Genomic DNA, 21,807 nt, shown 5'->3' on the forward strand with positions numbered 1-21,807 from the left:
GGCTTGCTCCCAATTTCAACGACGTTCCTGCATACCACAATTTCTCGTGATCGGAGGACTTGCTCCTAATTTTATGGCAAGCTAATTTTAGTATATTCATGGTATTTGACATACATAGCATTAACGCAAGTACTTGTGTCTCTAATATCCAGAGTAAGTGCGTACATAGTGGACAAGCAGAGAGAACTTGGAAGGCTGTGTGGAGTTTTGCTCTGCCGTGAGGGAGGCCCATTGCTAAGAAATAAGTGAGCAGTTGCTGGTGAATTAGAGATTTTAATTGTAAAGCCTCCAGCAGAGGAAGGATCGAATGGTTGCTTGTCGTCTTTGCGTGGTCGTTACCTCATGAATGAACCCCCACGTGCCATTTCAGGTCTACTGTGACGTGGAGCCCAAACGCCAAGCATTGGCCCAAGCGAACTTAGAATTGGCTGCAGCTACTGAAAAGCTAGACGCGCTCAGGAAAAAGCTTGTGGTGAGTACAAACGGTGACCCTGACGTTCCCAAGAGGGGGTCCCTCCCCGCTTAGGATCCCACCTTCAGACAGGGCCACGTGTGATCCCTGCCAAACGAAGCAAGTGCCATCTGTCGTTCTGTCTTCATCTGCATACTCCTTCCGTAGCTGCTCCTTATCTGCCGAGTGCCAGACACTGAACTGGGAAAGTGGAAACCTTCATGGTCTGGGAGGAGGAGGGGGAGGAGGGGGAGGAGGGGGAGGAGGTTAACGCATGTGATTGAAAGCAGGGACTCCGGAGCCAGACTGCCTGGGTTTATATCCTGGTTCCACCATTGCTCGTTTCACGCTTCACAAGCTAGGTAGCCTCGCTGAGCCTTGGTTTGCTCACCTGTGCAGTAGGTATTATAGTAGCATCCAGGTCTAGGGTAGGGTTGTGAGGATTAAATGAGTGTTATTCCTATTAAGAATGTAGCACGGTACCTGGCACACAATACGGACTTAGAGAGTATCAGCTGCATAGATTATTAACACTCCTATTTTCACAAAGACGTAACCAGTCCTTCTAAGTCCAGTGTTCTAAGTGTACATGTGACTTCATACATACAATGCAACAGGAGCACCAAAACCGTACGGCGCCTGGAGAAAGGAGAGTGAGCTTCGTAATAAAGCTGTGCTTGACCTGGGCTTCGCGAGTCACCAGGATAACTGGGCCGGGAGAGGTATTCTTGGTAAAGAATAGAGAAAAGAGAGAAGAGAGCAGTTGGTACATGGGAAGGCTCTTAGTTAATGACATGATCAAACCAGCTTTTCAGCAACCGAATGGAAGCCTGGGGAGAGAGGAGTCTAGAGGAGACAGACAAGTTCAGAGGCGCGGCCGCGAGTCCTGTTAGGGCCTCAGGTAAGCAGAGCAGCCAGATGGAGAGCGAGAAACGGATGCGAGGCTGGCGGACGACGATTGGATGGGGGGGGGGGGGTGGGCGGAGATGCAGGACAGAGATGATCCGAGTGAGATGCCTGACAAGACAGCAGTCAGAGTGAGGAGGCTCTGTCACCCTGGCAACGTGGGGAGCCCTCGGAGCTTCAGTCTAGTATCTGTGAAGTAATGATCATAACAGCTACCTCTCTAGGTGGGCACTGAGAACCCAGGTTTATCTCTGGGGAATCATCTTTCCTTGTTGGATACACTCAGGTGGGGCTTTTTGCAGGGGTGCCCTTTGCTTTGCTAGCTGAAGTCTAGATGTATCATCCAAGCTTCGCCAATTGGACCCTCCATCTCTAAAACTGAGTCATGAGCAAAAGAATAAAAAGAGTGAAAGTAGAGGTCATGCCTGGGATGGTGCCCCGGTGAGACTTGCAGGTTCTTCCTGCTCCAGCACTCAGCTCCAGGGTGTCTGCACGTGGTTCTGCCTTTCCTTCGCTCCTCACAGCCCCCCCCCCCATCCCCCCCGGCTTCCCTTCCAGTAAATTCCCGTTAGCTAAAATTAGCTGACATCTGTTATTTCCCATCTCAGAATCCTGATGTCTCGAGGTGCTGTTTGATGTATCAAAATGCTGTTTGTTGCACAGGCCACAGCCATACATGGCAGTCCCCACTCTCTTTGTGCAGCAAACCCACGTGTTGGGTGTTCTGGGGTCAGACCTGGGGTTTGAGAGCGAAGCCTGGCTCAGGAACGCAGATTTGGGATCATGGTGTGAAGATCACACGTATACATTGTCAGTGGTCTGAAGGGACTCCATCATTAACACCCTTCCCCCTCGTCATGGAGAACCAAAGGACGATCCTTATTTTAAAAGAGGATAAGGCTTAGGTACAAGAGAGAGGGGACAGTGCACCCAGGGTGTATTTGAGCCTGCAGGGCACATCCATGCACGCCGTCGCTGGCTGCCCTCTGCTCAGGGTGGGAGGCAGGCGTGAAGGCCGCCTGGCGAGCTGGCGGTCTGTGGTGGTGCTCCTTCCCTAACACGTCTGCAAAAGGGACAAAGGATGGTTTGTTTCATGTGCTGCAGGGTAATGGATGGTTTAAGGTGATTATAATATTTCATCTTGAATATCTAGAAATGGCTCAGAAGTTCATTTTGATTCTTATTCAGGATCTGGATCGAAATCTGAGCCGACTCACAGCTTCGTTTGAAAAGGCAATAGCTGAGAAGGTTCGGTGCCAGGAAGAGGTGAACCAGACAAACAAAACCATTGAACTGGCCAACAAACTTGTCAAGGAACTGGAGGCAAGTTCACCTTTTCTTCCCAGATTCTACCTAAAATATGCAGATCGGCTCTTTTGGATCTTGTCTTTATTAGCTGTCGGTAATAACTAAGTAGATGTGGAATCAACCATGAAGGAGAATATCTTATCATCTTTCATACTGGAGCCTAACTTACCCAAAGTAAGAAGTGACGATTCTCTGTATTTTTTAGTAGATAGCCATGAACTCAGTGGTTTTCCTGAATATGTTATAAACGCAGGCCGGCTGCTAGGTTACAGTGCCATTGAACTGTTGTCTGAGTCATTTAATATACATTTAAATTGAATTCTACCATCAGAACATTACTTCAAATTAAGCCTGCATGATCTTCTCTGTGGCATCTTTTTAGAGATGACTGATGTGCTAATTCTAAAAGCAGATAGGATGATTGCCCAAGTCGGTGAATACACTAAAAACCCACCCAATTGTGTACTTTAAAGGATGAATTTCATGTCTGAATTCATCTTAATACAACTATTATTTTTATTTTAGGACTACCCAAAAGTACATCACTGCACTATTAGAACTGTATTTAGCTGACAGTAACAGAAAAGTTGGTTTATAGTGGCTTAATCAAATGGAAGTTAATTGTTTTACATATCACAGAAAATTCCAGAGGGCAGGCATTGTCAGTGTTGACTCCGGTAATTAGCAACCAGACGCCTAATCTCTGTACCCTCTGCTTCTCCACACTTAGCAGGTGGTCGTTCACCCTCATGCATTTTGCATCATGGTCACAGAAGGCTGTTATACCTCAGATTCAGGCAGGAGAGAGCCTAATCTGTATCAGCTGAATTTGTCTCTTTTTTTAAATCCTCACCCAAGAATATGTTTTTATTGATTTTAGAGAGAGAGGAAAAGGGAGAGAGAGAGAGATAAGGAAACATCCATTGGTTGCCTCCTGTATGCACCCCGACTGGGGATCAAACCCGGAACCTTTTGGTGTATAGGATGATGCTCCAACCAACCGAGCACCCGGCCAGAGCTGGATTTTTGTCCTTTTATACGAAAAACTGAAGTTTTCCTAGGAATGTGTTTGGCAGACTTCCACTTAAGTTTCTCTAGCCAGAGCTAGATTGACCACAGGTAGCTGCAAAGAAGGCTGGGAAATAGGAAAATGGGGATATGGTGATTGGCTTAGCCAATCAAAGTTCATCACATGGAGCTGGACTCCTCACCACCCTATTCAAAATCAGGGTTCTCTTAGCAAGAAAGAAGGGAGAAATGTGTTAGGGTCAGTTGAACTGGGGGATAGCCTAACTTATAATTATACTGGACTTTTTACTAGTAAAAATCTAATTTAAAAACAACAACAACAACACCACAACAAATTTAAGTCCATCATCCCTCATAGTTCATTCTGCAAAATCCACTCTCCGTTCCATCTCAAGAAGCCCAAGTCTGTTCTTCCAGTTGTTGGGGCCGAAATCTTTGGCATCCCCTTGGACTTTTTGCTCTTTCTCATGTCCCACACCCAACCCACAGCATACATATTGTATTGGCTCTACCTTCAAAGCCCATGTAGAACCCCCGCATCCTCATCCCCCTCGCCGCTCCGTGCTGGTCCAGGCCGCCAGCATCTCTGCCCTGGAGTACCGCCCTCGCTTCCACCATCACCCCTGAAGTCCTCTCCCTTCACTGCAGCTGAGTGATGTTTTAAAAAGTTAAGTTCGTTCCTGTCACTGCTGTCTCACAATTCTCCAATAACTAATTGTCTAACTCAAAGGGCAGTCCAAAGGCGCTCCCTGGCCTGCAAGGCCGTATATGACCTGGCTCCGGGATACCTCCTGTCCTCACACCCGCCACCTTCCCTCTCGCTCCAACTTCACCGGCCTTGCTCTTCCTACTTTGCGTCCTTTGCCTTTTTCTTCCACGTGGCTTACCTTTTCCCCCTGATGATGACATCACTGGCTCCCCAACTTCCTTCCGGCTCTGCTAAAAGTTCTCCTTATCACAGGGCTTTCTCTGCTCTCTCACCTGCTACCCTGTGCACACCCCGCTCCACAACTCTTACTCTGCTTTATTATTTTTCATAGCATTGATCAGCACATGACCTATACACTTACCCATGTACACATATAAGCACCTCAAGAATAGGAACCTCACCTGTTTTCTGCACGGCTTGATCCCGAGCATATTGCACGGTCCCTGGAACGTCATAGGCATCAGTAGATATTTGTGGAATGAATGGGTGAGCTTTGGGAGCCTCCTATGTTAAAAAAAAATCTGGGGTCTTTTGAAGACTCATTTTTCTTAGGTCATTTGAGAAACTCCACCACTTCTGTTGGAGTTCACCACTTCTCCCATTTAACGTGGTGAGATTTAAGCAGTTTGAAGTGTTCACCACTTGTGAAGTATCTGAAGAAAAGAAGAAGTGCCATTTAATTAGACTGTTTTCCTGAGGTAGTTACAGATGTCTGAACGTTTTGCCATTTAATTAGACTGTTTTCCTGAGGTAGTTACAGATGTCTGAACGTTTTGTGGAGGGTGAAGCAGGCTCTACCCTGCATCTCCAACACACAGCATTGTCTCCAAAGGCCTTAGTTACTCTTAAAGATTTAGATGAGGGGAGGGAAAAAGTTTGACCAGTATTAACTAGCAATATATATGTATATATACACACATATGTATATATTTAAAGGATTAATCGAAGATGCCAGACCTTTTCCTTTGAGGATAAATTCTTTCTGACTAGAGCAGGAGACAGTTAACTTCTGAAAAGCATCAAGACTGATGATTTTGTCTATATAGCATTGACCTGGAAGCTCAGCCATTCAGACTAATAAATCAGGCAATTTATATTTAATCATTAACTAACTCCTGAGCTGAACAGCTGTTCAAAATTAGAAATTGGGTCACCCCAGCCAGGATGACATTACAGGCAATCTATAATGCATTAGAATAAAATTATAGTGATTTTTAACTGTCTAGAAATTTATTAGAGGACATGTTCCAACTCTTAAACCCTTGTTAGCCAGTGTCAGTAATGATTTATGTTGCGTGGGTGGTATAGTGAAATTATTGACGATTTCGGTAGCCAATAAGTCTCTGTTTAGTAAATCTTCAAACTTCAAAGCTGTTTTGGAGAATGAGGTAGGTGCACTTTATTGTTTAACATTTACTAACCAAAGACAACAAAGATGGAGGGAAGGCAAATGAGAGATTCCTCTTCAAAATTAATGGATCTATTGTCAGCAGCTGAGGAGGGAAATGAATGAATTCTATAAAGAGGATAGAGAGCTGAAGTTCCTTAGTGTTTAATTGTTATAGCTAACTTGGGGTGACCTGTATTAAGCAAAGCAGGGAGACTATCTTAACATAGCTTTGAAAAACATTTGCAACTGTTCATTTCATGATCTCAGTGCTGTGGGCATTATGATGGTTTGCAGGCAACTGGCATTCCAATCTATTCTGATATGTATCATTTTTGTTTTCTGTGGTCCGTCTCTTTTTTTCACAAAAAAAAAGCTAAATTCTGCAGGGATCTTCTTTGCTTGTGCTATCAAATTGCTGATTTTTTTTCTAGGTCCTGTTAATTTGCATGAGCTTAAAATGTATTTGTTTTTAGCATGCATTGAAACAAAGTGAATTAGTGAACTATCCTATAGTTTAATCAATCTGTAGATATTTACTGCCATTTTATTCAAATCCAATTCAAAGGGCTCCACACACTTAACCTGAAAATCAAATTTTAAATGGTCATCCAACCAGCTATAAGGACTTCAACAGCATTCTTTGAGTGTATTGTCTTCAAGGCTAGTGAAGTTCTTTGATTTCCATGTTTTTATATGTGGTATAGGTTCTGACACTGATCAAGTGATTTTGTTAGAAACTACCAGCACTTATTCTTCAATTAATAGGATTCAGGATAGGTGGTCCTTTAAGCCTTACGTTTTAATTAACTAACATCAGTGGTTGTCATCTTCCTTTTTCTAAAATAAGCCAACAGCAAGTATGTTAAAGGAAAAAGAAAGTTGGCCTGGGGCAGTGTAGGGCCATGGCTGAAAAGCAGGAGATGTGGAAAGCAGCCACATTGCCATTAAGCATCCTAACATCACTCAGCCTTGGCCATAGCTCTTGATCCTCCACTTCCAGGCGGACAGGAGTGTGACTGTCGTCAACCTTTCCTGAAGGACCTCAATCACAGTGAAGGAGTTAGGGCACCTGAGAAGATGTTACAGATCTCACGTTGTGTTGTAGTAACTCCACTGAAGAGAGTGTGAGAGCTCCTTCAGAATCATGGGTTTCAGACACGTGAACGATTGCAGTAGTCATCCAACCAGTTCTGCTCTGCTCCTGCTAAGGACTGGACGTAGGCTTAACTTGTGCCCCCAGGCCATTACATTAAGCATTTGTTGAGTCGATGCTCACCCTGCAGTTACAACTGAGTAATTTTATCTTTCAGTCAGAGAAGATTCGCTGGGGTCAGTCTATACAATCCTTTGAAGCTCAAGAGAAGACACTCTGTGGCGATGTTCTCCTGATGGCAGCCTTTGTGTCTTACGTCGGATCCTTCACGAAGCAGTATCGCCAGGAGCTGGTGGACTGCAAGTGGGTTCCCTTTCTTCAGCGAAAGGTAAGCTCACTCCTTTCCTTGTCAGCATTTGGAAGCATCGCATTGAAATTTCAGTAGTGAAAACAGTGCATATATACCAGGTGCTTTTGTACCTCTGCAGCAGTAACTGCCTGGGAATTCTGGTGGGAAGGAGATGTTCCTTGTGTGTTGCAGTTTTTCTTATTTTAATGATGGCCAAACAGAGAGATGAAAATTAATTATATAAACCAAACTGGTAACGGAAATAAAATTTGGATTATGATGTTATTGTATAAGTATGAAACCTTTTGTTTTCTTACTAATATGAGTTATTTGTTAACGTGTTGTTGTATTTTGTGTTTTGTGTTTTTTTTTTGCATGACTACTTTCAGATTAGAAGTATACCATTTTGTACATAAGTATAAAAATAGCTCAATTTAAGCCCGGCCAGTGTGGCTCAATGGTTGAGTGTCAACCTATGAACCAGGAGGTCACAGTTCGATTCCCAGTCAGGGCACATGCCCGGGTTGTGGGCTCGATCCCCAGTGTGGGGCATACAGGTGACAGCTGATCAATGATTCTCTCTCATCATTGATGTTTCTCTCTCTCTCTCTCTCTTTCTCTCTCTCCCTCCCTCCCTCCCTCCCTCTCCCTCTCCCTCTCCCTCTCCCTCCCTCCCTCCCTCCCTCTCCCTCCCTTCCTCTCTGAAGTCAATAAAAATATTGTTTTTTAAAAAAATAGCTCACCTCTCTCTAAAATCAATAAAAAACATATTCTTGGGTGAGAATAAAAAAAAATACGGGGTGTTGACAGCTTTTGAGAACTTTATGTGATTCTAATATGCAGGCTGGGGTTGAGAGCCACGGCCCTGGGGGAGATGTGGGTTTTGGGTAAGACACACAGGTAGAGAGCAAGGGAGTTTGATCCAAATAGGACTAGGCAACTACAGGGCACCTGGGAAAGGTTTTCAGAAACTGCAACAGTAGGGGCACGAGCTTGGAGCACGGGATAGGGAGGAAACCAGTTGGCATGGCGGTAGCTGAAAAGGACAGGGGCAGTGGGCACACGTGACCTTGAAGATCCAAATTACATGTTACCCAGAATTGTTTCCCTCCAAAGAGTAGCCCAGAGGGTGGTGGTAGAAGGTGAGAATTTAAAGCCACACATCCTTGGCTAATAGGAAGATGCTCATTCTAAAAGATACCAATTTATTTGCATCTTTAAGGAAACTGCATCAAGTCAGATACCAAGGCTTAGTGTTCATATCACTAGGAGACAGAGTTTACTTCTAAATTAACATTGTAGTCAGGAACAGGAAGAATATTGTGCTACTTTTCCTATATTGATATCAAATTGCATCCTAGCTTTGCTGTGGGGATTTCCCCAGCATTTAGTTTACTGGAGCTCTGTGGCCAACCAATAAATCAAACTCCGACCGCTGCTCTGGCCTCCCCTGCCTACTCCCAGTTGGGTTCTTCCTGTAATCTCTTACGGAGTCATGTTGCCATCAAGCCTGGGGACCAGCTCCTTTTCCATCTTGCCCACTTTGGCGTCTCCAGACAGTGTTTTATGGGCAGGAGGTGCTCACTAAATGCTTAGTGATTGATGACACAACGAATAAATTACTTTCCATGATCTTGTTAAATTTTGGTAAAATTGGTCCATTTTTATAAAGAATGACCCCTGTTCTTTAAAACGGATTTCTCTTTCTCTCTCTCTCTCTCTCTCTAAGAGCACAGCTCCCCCATGGCAGTGCTTTTCGCAATCACAGTGTAGGCAGAGGAGAGACTGTAATCTAAGTTCCTGGGCCCAGCCGGCAAGCTGATGGACTGAATGCATCCCATGAACCCATCCCAGAAGGAGATGTCATCTCCTTTGGTGTTGGCCTGTAGTAAAAGATGAAATGTCTGAGCAAGATGTCCCGCCTTGGCATGGCTTACGTGGGGCGATCCCGCCATTGGGCAGATACATTTCTGTTATTGACTGTACTTCCTGGTGTCTAAGTTCACGCTCATCTTGTTGGAGTAGCTGTAGATGCATGTAGAGGGCAAAGTCCCTTGAGGTCAGATAGAGGCAGTCATAAAGCAGATATTGACAGAATCCTAAGAGGTAAAATACTGGCTTTATGGGCTCAAATTGTATTTCATGGTGAGAGTTTCATGGCTTCTCAGAGTCCACAGAGAATTTGCATGCCTTCTCTTAGTTTGAGTCTCTTTCCTTGCCTGTCATCCTGAGTTCTTTGCTCTGCCCCACTATTTATGCATTGCATTTAACTCTGATTGTAAAGGTTTCCATTCCAATAACTGAAGGCCGGGATTTGATTGCCATGTTGACGGACGATGCTACCATTGCCGCCTGGAATAACGAAGGCCTGCCCAGTGACAGAATGTCAACCGAAAACGCCACAATCCTAACACACTGTGAGCGCTGGCCCCTGCTGATAGATCCCCAGCAACAGGGAATTAAGTGGATCAAGAATAAGTATGGGACGGACCTGAAAGTCACACATTTGGGCCAGAAAGGGTATGTGAAGTCTGAGAGACTGGCTTTCTGTTTAGCTGCTGTGAAATGGGTCTGATTTAAGTCCTGGCATTTGTTAGACCTCGCTGCCACTTTGAAAATGTGACAGTCTGGTGGTACTTGTTGTCTGCCTGATCCTGTTTCATGTAAAGTCTTTCTATTGAAAAGCATTTATGTTGGGCCGCACCCACTTACCTGAAGAGGAAATCAGATGGAAGGCGAGAGCAAACCCTGCATTTGAGAGGGAAAATATGTCAATTTCCTGGAAATGTGCTGTATTGTAATCCTTCTTTAGAGCATTTGGCATAGCACAGGAATTGTCAACTGCACCTACAGGCTTAATGATATGTACTCTTTGCCTGTAGTAGGGTTTTAACATGGCTCTAAGTCCTACTACTGAATATGTGAAGATAATTGGATTTCTTAGTCAAGTATTATCTGTCACTTATGAGAATTGAATCTACTCTGAGATTTTCTGTTATTGGGCCTGCTATTACTATCTGATAAGTGGAAAGCTCTCTTGTAGATAGCTGGTGTTCAGTTAATGTTGAATAATTTTGGACTTACTGATATTTTATTTGAGTCCTCCATCATCTTTTCACATGTGAAATGAAATAAGGAATATCTGCAACTGTGCAGATAAATGTCTTCCCTGCTCATCTGAATATTTGGAGAAAATGAATTTCGAAGGGGAGAGACTGTTTTTGAAGAATGGGAATGAAATAAAATGATAGTTCACCATTTTACATGACTGAACCTAAAGATTTAAAAAATGAACAGTTGATAAAACCACAGGACATTTGATAGAATTTGAATTTCTTTAATTAAAAAAGGTCCTATCAAATACATTTAAACTTACGATGTCTGGATAGTTTTATTTAGTTCAACCATGATTATCATCAAAAGGAACTAATTAATTGTGGGCTTATTAATTCAAACTATTGAATTTCACTTGAAAAATATAACTGAAATTTATCTCAAAACTGAAAGGTTCCAAGTGGGCCAGGGTTGCACACCTAGGACAGGAGGCCATAATGTACCAAAAGAGATTTTTATTTCAGGCACCTGGGTGCAGGTGGGCTGAGTCCGACAAAGGCATCAGCGGAGATTGAGGGGGGGGAGAGGTTTTTATTCATCCTTGCTGGCTGCAAGCCATTCTGCTGCTGGAAGGACCCCGTCCATCCTTGGCTCCTCCCGATGCCAGGTGGCTAGTGGTTACCTAGGCTATGCGGTGTTCAAGGCTGCAAGCTTTCTGCAAGACATCTGCTAAGCACAATAAGTTTTCTCCGCCCCGTTTTATTCTCTTCAACCCTTTCAAAAACCTAACCTTTAATTTCCATGTCATCTAGTTAAGGAAGAATACTACTTTATGAAATAGCTTTCTCTAATTTGTCCCATTTAAAATGGGACAAAAATATAACTCAATAGAAATAATTTTGAAGGTTTTCCCTGTGCTTACTCACATTTTGTTGTCTCCATCCTGACGGATTTAAAGGTTTTTGAATGCCATTGAAACGGCTCTGGCCTTTGGAGATGTCATCCTAATTGAAAACCTCGAGGAAACGGTAGATCCGGTCCTTGACCCACTGCTCGGCAGGAACACGATTAGAAAAGGAAAGTAAGTATTGCTGAGCTTTTAACATATATTTTGTGTTACATATGAGTTTGATCCATCAGCTTCTGTGTCTTAGCCTCATAACCAGGCATAATCTATTGGATTCTTCTTGGTGATGTTTCTGACTTTTCGGGGAACCTACATTCCAAGACCAAAGCCACCTCAGTATGATCCAGACTTTCAGACTGTGTGTCTGCTGGATCAGATTCTTGCTGCCCAGTTCCTGACTTACAGACAAGAACTGCATTGCCACAATTCTGCGAATAGCTGCTCCTTTATGAATGTATACCAATGTTCCTCTAACTTCAGTACTTTGCAAAACTACCTTTTTCGCCTGAACTGCAAATCCCTTATATCCTTATTTACTAAATATTTTCTTTAAACCAATTTAAAATCTACTCACTATTTTTTTTTTATCCTTAGCCTCATTGCAAGTAATAGCATCCACAAAATTATGGGTTTACGGTGCTAGTTCTATTTTTTTTCTAATATACTTAAAATATAACCATTAAAAGAAAGAATTCATTAATGGATATCTAAAATCATCCCCAACATTTCACAGAGATGGAATACCAAAAAGTGGGAATAGCCCTAGCCGGTTTGGCTCAGTGGATAGAGCATCAGCCTGCACACTGAAGGGTCCTGGGTTCGATTCCCATCAAGGGCATGTGCCTTGGTTGCAGGCTCCTCCCCAGCCCAGGCCCTGGTCGGGGCGCGACATGCTGGAGGCCACCAATCGATGTGTTTCTCTCACATCAATATTTCTCTCTGTCTTTCTGTCTCTCTTCCACTCTCTCTAAAAATCAATGGAAAAATATCCTCAGGTGAGGATTTAAAAAATACATTCAAAAAGTGGGAATACCCCCATGTGACATTCTAAATGCTGCCATTCCCCCCGGGCCACCCCACTCTCTAGGACATTCTCCCGGGGCAGTGACACCATTTCCAAGGACTCACCAGGTCCTTTTCTGTAAGTGTGTGAAAGGTCAGAGGTCGCAGTTAGGTCTCCAAAGCCCGCATGGCCTCAGGGGATGTCAGGAGGTCATAGCATCCCAAAGCTTTTTGTGCCTCTTCACTGAAGAACCAATATCCACTAGACTTATCTCACTGCATTCCTCCCTCCCCCCTACCCCCCTCTTCTTTACAGAAGAGTAATTTCAGAACTTCCCCAACCCTCTTCTTCTTTGACACCCACTCTCTCAAAGGTATGTCTCCTTTTTCATCACTAGATTATTCCTGTCAATTTAAAGTGGAAATAGGCCTGCTTAAAGGTGACTAACTTCTATTTTTTAAATAGACTCTAACCAATGAGTATAGAATATATTATACATCTCACCCAGTAAATCCATTTACAGTGACTGACAACTTATAATTGTTTAATAAACCAGAATTTACCCAGACTTACATTTAGAAAAGTCTAATAAGCCACTTAACAAACTGCAACTCTAACATAAATATAATTGCAGCTGTGTCTGATGTGTTAAAAATATAGTGTAATATCTTGAATGTCACTAAAGTGAAATCCTTGTTATTAAGGTTCTGACTCTGATATGAAGACCTAACATTTTTTGTCAGTAAGATACATATTCTCTAGCTTTAACTTGGACTTCCAGTAACACAATTTAGGTGTAAGAAAGTCGGTGACAATCTTTCTCTGTCTCTCTCTCTCTCTGAATATCTTTTAGGCTTTATAGAGCTGATCATGTCATTCCAGCATTTTTTTAAAGGTTAAAAGAATTTAAAATGATATGAAAGAATATTAAAAACTCTGATTATTGTATGCAGTTATTACCTTAACAGTCCTAGCTCCTAAACTCTTATGTGTGGGAACAACCACTTGTATGAGGGTAAATTTCAGATCTGTAGCTTCAGTTTTTTCCACTTCCCTCTCCCATGCAGATGTTTTCAGAGTATCTTTATCCAGAGAATCTGAGTGCTAGTGATGCTTACATATTCTACCAGCCACTGAATAAACCTCTCTGAGCACGGCTGTATGCCAGCCACTGTATAAACGTGATGAGGTATAGATCCTGCCATGGAAGAAGCTACATTTCCCCAGGGAAAGACAGACCTATACACAACAGAAGGAATACAGAACCATTGGTGAGATGGTGGCATGGCAGGGGGTTGTTGGTTCTATAGTGGAGACGTGGAAAGGCCACACTGTTTTCCAGAGTGTTGACACAGGTTCCTCTGCTCATGTGTAGTGCACAGGAGTGCGAAGTCTCTCAGGGAACTGAGGTAGGGACTTCCCCCCTTCTGCTGTTTTTTATAATACAAAAAGAAATCGTATTTAAGACCTATTAAATACTAGCCACCTTTTCCCAGGAGGAACTATTCCTACATCCTATTTTTTTCCAACTCTTATTTTTGAATGGAAAAAAGATTGACACTCAAAAATTTTAGACTAATTTTTTCATAAAAGCTTTAAAAGTACTTTGGAATAAAGTTTGATATTGAAGTGATTGTATCCTTCTTATCTGAAAAAGAAATATGCTTAAACAAAACAAATGCTCTCTTGGTCCCTCATGTAAATCTTTAAAAGGAGACGCCCTCGCTGGTATTACTCAGTGGTTAGAACGTCAGCCTGTGCACCCAAGGGTTGCTGGTTCAGTTCCCAGTCAAGGGCAAGTACCTGGGTTGCAGCTCTGATCCCTGGCTCCACTAGGTCCAGGCATGTGCGAGAGGCAACCGATCATGTGTCTCTCTCACATCCATGTTCTCCTCCCTCATTCCCTTTCATGTTCTATAAAAATCAATGGGAAAAATATCCTCGAGTGAGGATTAACAACAACGAGAAAGAGAGAGAGAGAGAGAGAGAGAGGAAGAAGAGAAGAGAGAAACTTTATAAAATACTCACACATATGCAAGCTAGAAGGGGGTATTAGATTGGTAGAAATAGGAATTCTTTTTCTTTAATGCAACAAATAAAAGCTGGGAGAATACATTGAAAATAAAATTAACAGGAAAATGTTGAATTGCTTTGTTTGATAATAGAGATAGAAACCCATTTGCAATGTTAAAAAAGGAACAGAAAAAAATTGGATTTACCTGGATCACATCCCATACGAATCTACATGTTTGTAAATTGTCTAATAGGTGTTCCTGTTGTGATCTCCAACAGTGAAAACTTTTCTTGATTTTTTTCTATGTTTCCCTTTGCATTGTAAAGACAGAACAGTAGTGGAAACAAGAAAAAGAGGGGGAGACAAACCCTGGGGGTTGAAAGCTGGTGTATGACCCAGAATATCTTTATTGCATCATATTCCGCAAATGCAGGTGGAATAACACAGTAATACTCCTGAGAGCAGGCACCTCAGAAAGTTTCCGGCTATTAATAGTGTTTTTATTTATCTTAGTTCTGTTTGTTTGGGGGGTGATTTTGAAAAAACTAATGTTAGTTTATTCTTCCTAATAATGAATGTCTGAGAAGATGCTTGTGATAGATATAGCATAGTCCAAAAGTTGAAGTTCATTAATAATTGGAATGTTGTGGAGTATGAAGTAATGAATACTAATTACTCCTTTCATGTCTGACAGCTCCCTGTGGACCAATACATCAGCCCCGACTTTAATTTGGTTCTAGTAATGGTTTCATCAATAGCACATTAAACCTGTGTTTGGGAAGATATACAGTTGAACCTGACCCACATAGTAGATGCCGCTGTCATAATGGCCACAGGCTGACAACAGCTGGGTAATTACAAATAATTAAATCCACCAAACTCCAGACAATCCTAATTTTAAGTAAAATATATCTTACAGTAGCAATCGACAGAAAACATATCTGGGAAGATTTATCAACATGTACTTTTTTCCAAAGCAAATTTACTGGCTTCCATATTAGAGAAGTTGCTGATGTGTGAAGCATCTTCATAAAATTATATCTCTGTAATCTTTCAGATCTCCCAAACATTATTGAAAGAATTTATAAACTTCAATTTTAGCTGGAGTCACCTTACTGCAACATGCATTTTGATTGGAAAATGTATATATGTTTCTGAGCATATAAATGTTTTTAAAGGCATTTTGTACTTTATTCTATATTTATTTTTACATAATTATTTTTTAGTAATAGTGTTTAAGAAGTATTCCCTAGGAAGAAACTTAAAACTAACTAATAGAAATATTAACTGTGTGATATAAATATCTATGTTTATAGAAGTAATATCATGAAAGAGAGAATAGTATTTTATAGATATTTACTTTGTAATAACTAGGTTTCCTGAAAGTTGTGCTGAAACTAATACAAGGAAGTGTCTTAGTTGGCAGGATTTCAGTTGATTAAATATTATGTTGCTGCTTTTGGAGTTGATGCCATATGATTGCATTATAGTAGATAGAGGCCCAGTGCACGAAATTCATGCACAGGTCAAGTCCCTAGTGGCTGCCAGCTGCCGGCCGGGGCCTCCCTTCACCCGGCTGCCTGCCTCCGCTGCCAGCCAGGGCCTCCCTTGGTACCCACCTTGGCCTGGCGCTGCCCACTCACCTGTTCCACCATCCTGCCTCTGTCCTGTTCTTGTAGGGGCCCATCAGGGCTGGCAGTACCTCGACTGCTGCCTGCTGCCAGCACCACATTGCTGCTGCCCGGCATGTTCTGCGCCACCCCCTGGTGGTCAGCACACATCTAACTTCCAATCAGTCGAACTCCCACTCGTGGGGACAATTTGTATGTTAGCCTTTTATTATATGGGATTATAGATCTGTTTGAATGAGGTCTTCAGTGGGAGTTAAGACAGAATCATGTCTCACACTGTAACAGAATGTCTCTCTTGAGCTGGAAGCTTATGGTTTCAAGTAAACTCTGGCGTGATACAGTTCTCTCATGTTCCTGTGGCTAAGAATATTTTTATTTTCAAGTTAAATTCATGCCTTCACAGAAGAGAATTCAGCATTCTAGGCTCTCCCAATTTCTAAATTCGAAATAAAGTTTAATTGCAGAAAAGACCAACAACCTTTCTGTTCCTAAGTTCAATCAAGATTTTTATTTTTTACCTCAGGGTCTATGGATAGTGCATTCACACACACAGTTTTCTTGCTAATATTGTTTGTTTTTATCTGAAATTCAAAACCAAATAGGGCCACAGATTCAGAACCTTAGATTCTTTCCTTCAAAAACAATTTTCTTTAAAGGGCAAACAAATATAAATGGAACCAGAATTTATTTTTCATGGTACATTATAATATTTAAATATGGATATAGTGAAATATTATAATACATATGTTTTATATGCTTTATACATCTCAAAAAGGAAATCATCTGATTTTCTCTTTTGGCTTCTTTTTCTTTCCCTGTTCAGTGGTACGTAGACTCTTGCAACATTAATCTTTTTTTTTTTTTTAATTCTAATTGAAGTTCGTGTCTACCTTAGAAGGATGTATTGGTTATGTTAAGTGTATAAAGCAACAAGACAATGAACTCATGTCTATTCAGGACTTTTCTTGCCATCTTTTCCTTGGAAGTCTCGCCAGCTGTGCGGCTTTCAGCAGAAACCAGGTTGGACCAAGTGGAACAGCCCCTCCTGCCCAGGTTGCTAAGTAACACCTCTGCCCAGGTTGCTAAGTAACACCTCCCTTGCCTGATCCTTTTGGCTGCTCTCAGCCGGAGCTGTTGGAGCTCACAAGTCTCATCTAGAAGCTTTTAATTTTAAACAGCAGGGCATGCAGGAAGGCTTTTAGGTGTCTGTTGAAAAGTTGTTTTTCCTTCTCCTAAGTGTTTCTTTCTTTCCAACTAGTGGGACTATATTATTTATTTATCTTAAGACCCAGCTGCTATCTCTTTACTCTGACAGAACAGCTCCGATGAGGCCTGGAGAATGGAATTCCTCATATTGGAGAACTTGTTAGCTGTCTGAATTGTCCATCTTAGAGACACTCTCTTAGGAAATTTCTCTCCAAACAGACAGCATTGGGAGAAAGGTTTTGCAAGAGTCCTTTTAAAAAGGTTCCTAGTGCAGCCACAGGTACAAGTCCTTATTCTCATGGAAGATGATGCTTTTCCAAGTTTGGTGTTAGATGGCGATGAGAAATGATGGTGTTCGCTCAGGTTCTGGTCACTAAAGACATTTATTTAAGTTTTTATGATCCAAGACTGATGGCATTTTCAAAGTAGCTACCCTAAATCTTGAGAACAGTTCTAACAAAAGTAAGAGACACTTCCTTAGTTTCCAGATGATAATCTCAATTTTAGACAGTCATCTTGGTTATACTGGGACAATACTTCCTCTCTTTCTACTCAGAGATTCTGGCTTTCAGGTAAATCTGAAAACTTGGAGAAATGTATCCCAGGTTTATCAGAGAAATGCTGTGAACATTCACCAATAAATCACTTGCAAGTGTTTTTCATGTCATTTGCATATCATTCCTTCTCAACAATAGTGACCTTTCATGACCTGAAGAAATTAGGAATCTTTTCATCCCATGACACCTTTTGGCTGGATTTTGAATAAATTTTTGAAAGAACGTTGAATTTCCCAATATACCTGATTTTTATGCAAACCTGATATGGAAAACTGAATTTACAGTTAACCTGTGGATGATTGCCTTTATGACACAATAATTCATTCAGCTAAGGAGTGAGCATTTTGGCATACTTAAAATACCACATTTTCTTTTCCTGAAAGCCAGGAGATAGAAAACTTTTATGTAAGTTGTGATTTATTTTTATTTTTATAACTTTATAAATTAAGTAATTCATTTTATGAAAGTATCTACCAGAAATCATAGCTCTTGGATTGGGGCTGGGCACCTCGATAATCAATGCTATTTTGCTTCATAAACAAGGACAGAATCTTACCCAAAGATCAGCAGGGCATGTGTCTTTAAATTCTTTTGTCTATTGGCCATTGACTGTTATGAGTCGATCATACTCTCTCGGTACCCTCTTGTGACTGATGGTCAGACAGGTCAACAGAGGTTAGGGTTACAAGCTGTCACCATCTAACAGAGCAAATGAACCTGCAGTCTGATGCAGTGAAATGAACTTAATGCTAGGAGTCCAGATCCAGGCTCCAATCCCCACCCTACCCTTAAGCTATTTGACCTTGGAGAAGTCATAAACTCATTGGGTTCATAAAAGGGAATCAGCTGAATGATCACTAGGGGATCTCCTTGCCTTAAAATGACAACTCTGGTAGGTGAAACAATGTTTTTGACTCACCCTGCATCCTATCCAATTAAGCCATGGTGTTTGTACTGGGAAAACACATTTATTTCAGGTTGTGTTGGTATAATTAGTCTCTCACCGCTAAGCCAGCAATTCTCAGCCAATGAGAAGCGGGGCAGGAGGAGCTCTCTGCCTTGGAGGAATGTATGGATACCCTCTGGGAGCAACTCCCCTGCAGATTCAGATATCCCTGCAGGTGCCCCCCCCCCCCGCCCCCCACGCACACACACACTCTCACTGCGATATAGTGTCCTGTTCCTGGAGGGCATGAGGCCGGAACGTGGGTTAAGAACTACTCATTTAGGAAAGGAGCCACACTTCTACATTGTATGCTGCTCTTCACGCCTTGCCGTTGCTTCTCATTGAAGATTTAAGTTCAAGAGCTCATAGCTGCCTTCTGCGGCATAGAAGTCATGACCTCTGGATTCCTGTCTTTCACAGAAACAACACCAGGACTGTTGGCTTTCACCACCCCTCTGGTTAACTTAGTCGCTGTTCAGATCCTTCAAGTCCTGAGAGAGCATTAACCATCCATTTAATTTTCCCAGATCGGAGATTAACCAAAAAATTAACCTGGCAGCAATGATAAAACCCACCGAGTCATTGTGTAGTTCTTGCCTTTCATAGATCATAAATACCCCAGCTGAGGATTATTTACTATCCCTGGGAAATCTAAGCTTATAAAAGAAGGTTTCAGAGCAAAATGTAAAACCAATTTTACAAGCAGACATCCTTATCTCTTCCATCAGCCTAGCAGAGTCCTTCCAATTAACTCTCTCCTCACAGAGAAAACCCAGCAGATAGATTTCTGGTTCCCAAACTGTGAATGCTTCAGGGCATATGTAGACACACAAAAGGGATTTAGAGAGCCCTGGAGTCCCCTCCGAGCCACCTTCTGGAGCTGTTTCGTTAAGTACATATTTAACCAGTTAATGGCTTTGTCACCTGCAAAATTGTCGAACCTCATAATCCATGTTGGCCAGTCTCCTGTTTTGTGGTGTGTGTTTTCCTGAAAACCTAGGGAGGGGAAGCACGGTTGTGCGTAGTGGCTGATGGGAAAAATTGTAGCTTGGTGATCCTGGGAAATCCTTGGAGATGAGCTGCTCTTGCGTTGAGAGAAGATTACGATAATGCCACTACCTGGTGTGACCCTCTGGAGCGGCACATGGCAGACAGCCTGTGCTGATAAGGCCTGTGAGCTAAGAATGGTTTGCTGCTGCTGTTTATCTTTGATTTCTTTTTTTAACTTTTTAAAAAATTATAGTCGACATACGATATTATATTAGTTTTAGGGGTGCAGCATGGTCATTGGACACTTCTATAACTTATGAAGAGCTAACAGTTGTTTTAAAAGGTTGTCAATAACAGAATATATGGCAGAGACGCATGTGGCCCGCAAAGCCTAAAATAGTTCCCCTCTGGCCCAATCCAAGAGGGATTTCTCCCCGGAGGCCTGAGCACCTATGACTTTCAGGAATGTTAGTTGTCTTGCTGGGGGCTTGTTTTGATTCTCTCATATTTACACATCCTCCACACAAATCTCAAAATTAGTTTGACTTCTTACTGCAGTTCCTAATCCTGCCACAATGAGCTATCCCTATAAAATAATGAAAATTCTAGGCTTCATTTATTCAGTGTTCTTCATTTAAACTTAAATGTTTATTTTGGGGATTTTTTTTTGGCCTCTATTTTTTAAATTGAATTTATTGGGGTGACACTGGTTAATAAAATTATATAGGCTTCAGGTATACACTTCTATCGTATTATGTGTTTATTGTATGTTCACCACCCCAAGTCAAGTCTCCTTCCATCACCATTTATCCTCCCTCTACCTTCCACCTCCTCCCACCCCCTTTCCCTCTGGTAAATACCACACTGTTATCTGTGTCTATGAGGGTTTTTTGTTTCTTTGTTTTTATTTTTTCCCTTCACTTTTTTCCCCCAGACCAGTGTAAAAATGTTTAAATTCTCTTTTCACCTGGGAATATGGATTAGTGATTAAAACAGGAAGTTTATGAAGTATGAATTCAAACCCGGTGAAACTCCTGAACAAATGAGGGGAAATTCAACCTGAAATCGTGAATGGTAGTGACAGACCTGGCATTTCTGAGACACTTGCCAAGGGAGGAATGAATTGAAACTGAGATGGAGCAGTAATCAGAAGAGCACAGGCAGTGCCCGGGGGTTGGGTGAGAGCGTGGGTGTTATTACTGTGGCGACGCATCAGCCTTGGTATTGCTTAGGTGTGAGAAGCCCAGGCAGTAACTACGCAAAACTTTCACTCTGAAGATTCCCTTGAGAAGCCGCTGGTGCCAATCTTGGCATCTAGGCCAACAGTAATACGGTGGCTAGTGCCAGCAAAGGAAGATTTTCTCAAAGCTTACTTGACTTGTGAGATCTATTTTGGAAAACCTTGGAAAGGGAAACTCAAGTAATGGGAGAAATTGGATGATGTTCCCAGTGTAGATATGGTTGGAAATGTCTTCAGTCAAAAAGAAGGTTAACTAAAAATGTGTTCTTATCAAATAAGACCATCCTGTGAGACAGCTCAATATGCTCAAAAGTCAAGCATGAGCCTCTGAGAAACTATGGTTGGCAGATTGATAAAATCTGAAAAACTACAGTTAGCATGGCTGATTTCCTTCCAGACCGAGAAAGTCCAAATGTTAGTGGTTGACCTCTTGATAGGTTGTTCTCTTTTTTTTTTCTTTTTTGGCAGCATTGTTACTGAGGTGTAATTCACATACATACAATATATCATTTAAAGTGAAGAACTCCTTGGTTCTTACTATATTCACAGCGTTGGGCAGCCATTACCACAGTCAATTTTAGAATTGAAATTCCTAAGCAATCAAACCTACTTTGATTTGCCTATTCTGGTTATTTCCTATTAATGGAATCATATAATATGTGGTCTTCTGTGATTGGCTTCTTTCACTTGGCATAATGTTTTCAAGGCTCATCCATGTTGTAGCATGTGTCAATACTTTCTTTTTTATGGCTGAATAATATTCCATTGTTTAGATATACCACAGTTTATTCATCCATGAGACATTTGGGTTGTTTCTACCCTTTGGCTATTATGAATAATGCTGCTGTACCCATTTGTGTACAAATTCTATGTGGACATATGTTTTCCACTCTTTAGAGTCTCTACCTAGAAGTAGAATGGCTGAGCTAAATGATAACTCTTATGTTTAAAATTCTGAGAAACTGCTAATACTGTATACCAAAGTGGAAAACATTCCCACCTGCAGTTGATGAGGGTTCTCATT

At 41.8% G+C, this 21,807-nt stretch overlaps 1 protein-coding gene across 1 annotated transcript in view; it reads left to right on the forward strand.

Annotated features, from left to right (window-relative positions):
- Nucleotides 1-21,807, forward strand: part of DNAH11 (dynein axonemal heavy chain 11) — a gene marked incomplete at its 3' end in the record, with an annotated part of 169,262 nt that overhangs the window by 134,962 nt on the left and 12,493 nt on the right. Inside the window, exons 58-62 of the mRNA XM_023750793.1 lie at nucleotides 371-472; nucleotides 2,546-2,680; nucleotides 7,104-7,274; nucleotides 9,520-9,755; nucleotides 11,248-11,370. Of these exons, the coding sequence (XP_023606561.1) occupies nucleotides 371-472; nucleotides 2,546-2,680; nucleotides 7,104-7,274; nucleotides 9,520-9,755; nucleotides 11,248-11,370 (767 nt within the window). The remainder of the gene's footprint in view (nucleotides 1-370; nucleotides 473-2,545; nucleotides 2,681-7,103; nucleotides 7,275-9,519; nucleotides 9,756-11,247; nucleotides 11,371-21,807) is intronic.

Source organism: Myotis lucifugus, unplaced genomic scaffold (assembly GCF_000147115.1).
Source record: "Myotis lucifugus unplaced genomic scaffold, Myoluc2.0 scaffold_15, whole genome shotgun sequence".
Classification (NCBI taxonomy): domain Eukaryota; kingdom Metazoa; phylum Chordata; class Mammalia; order Chiroptera; family Vespertilionidae; genus Myotis; species Myotis lucifugus.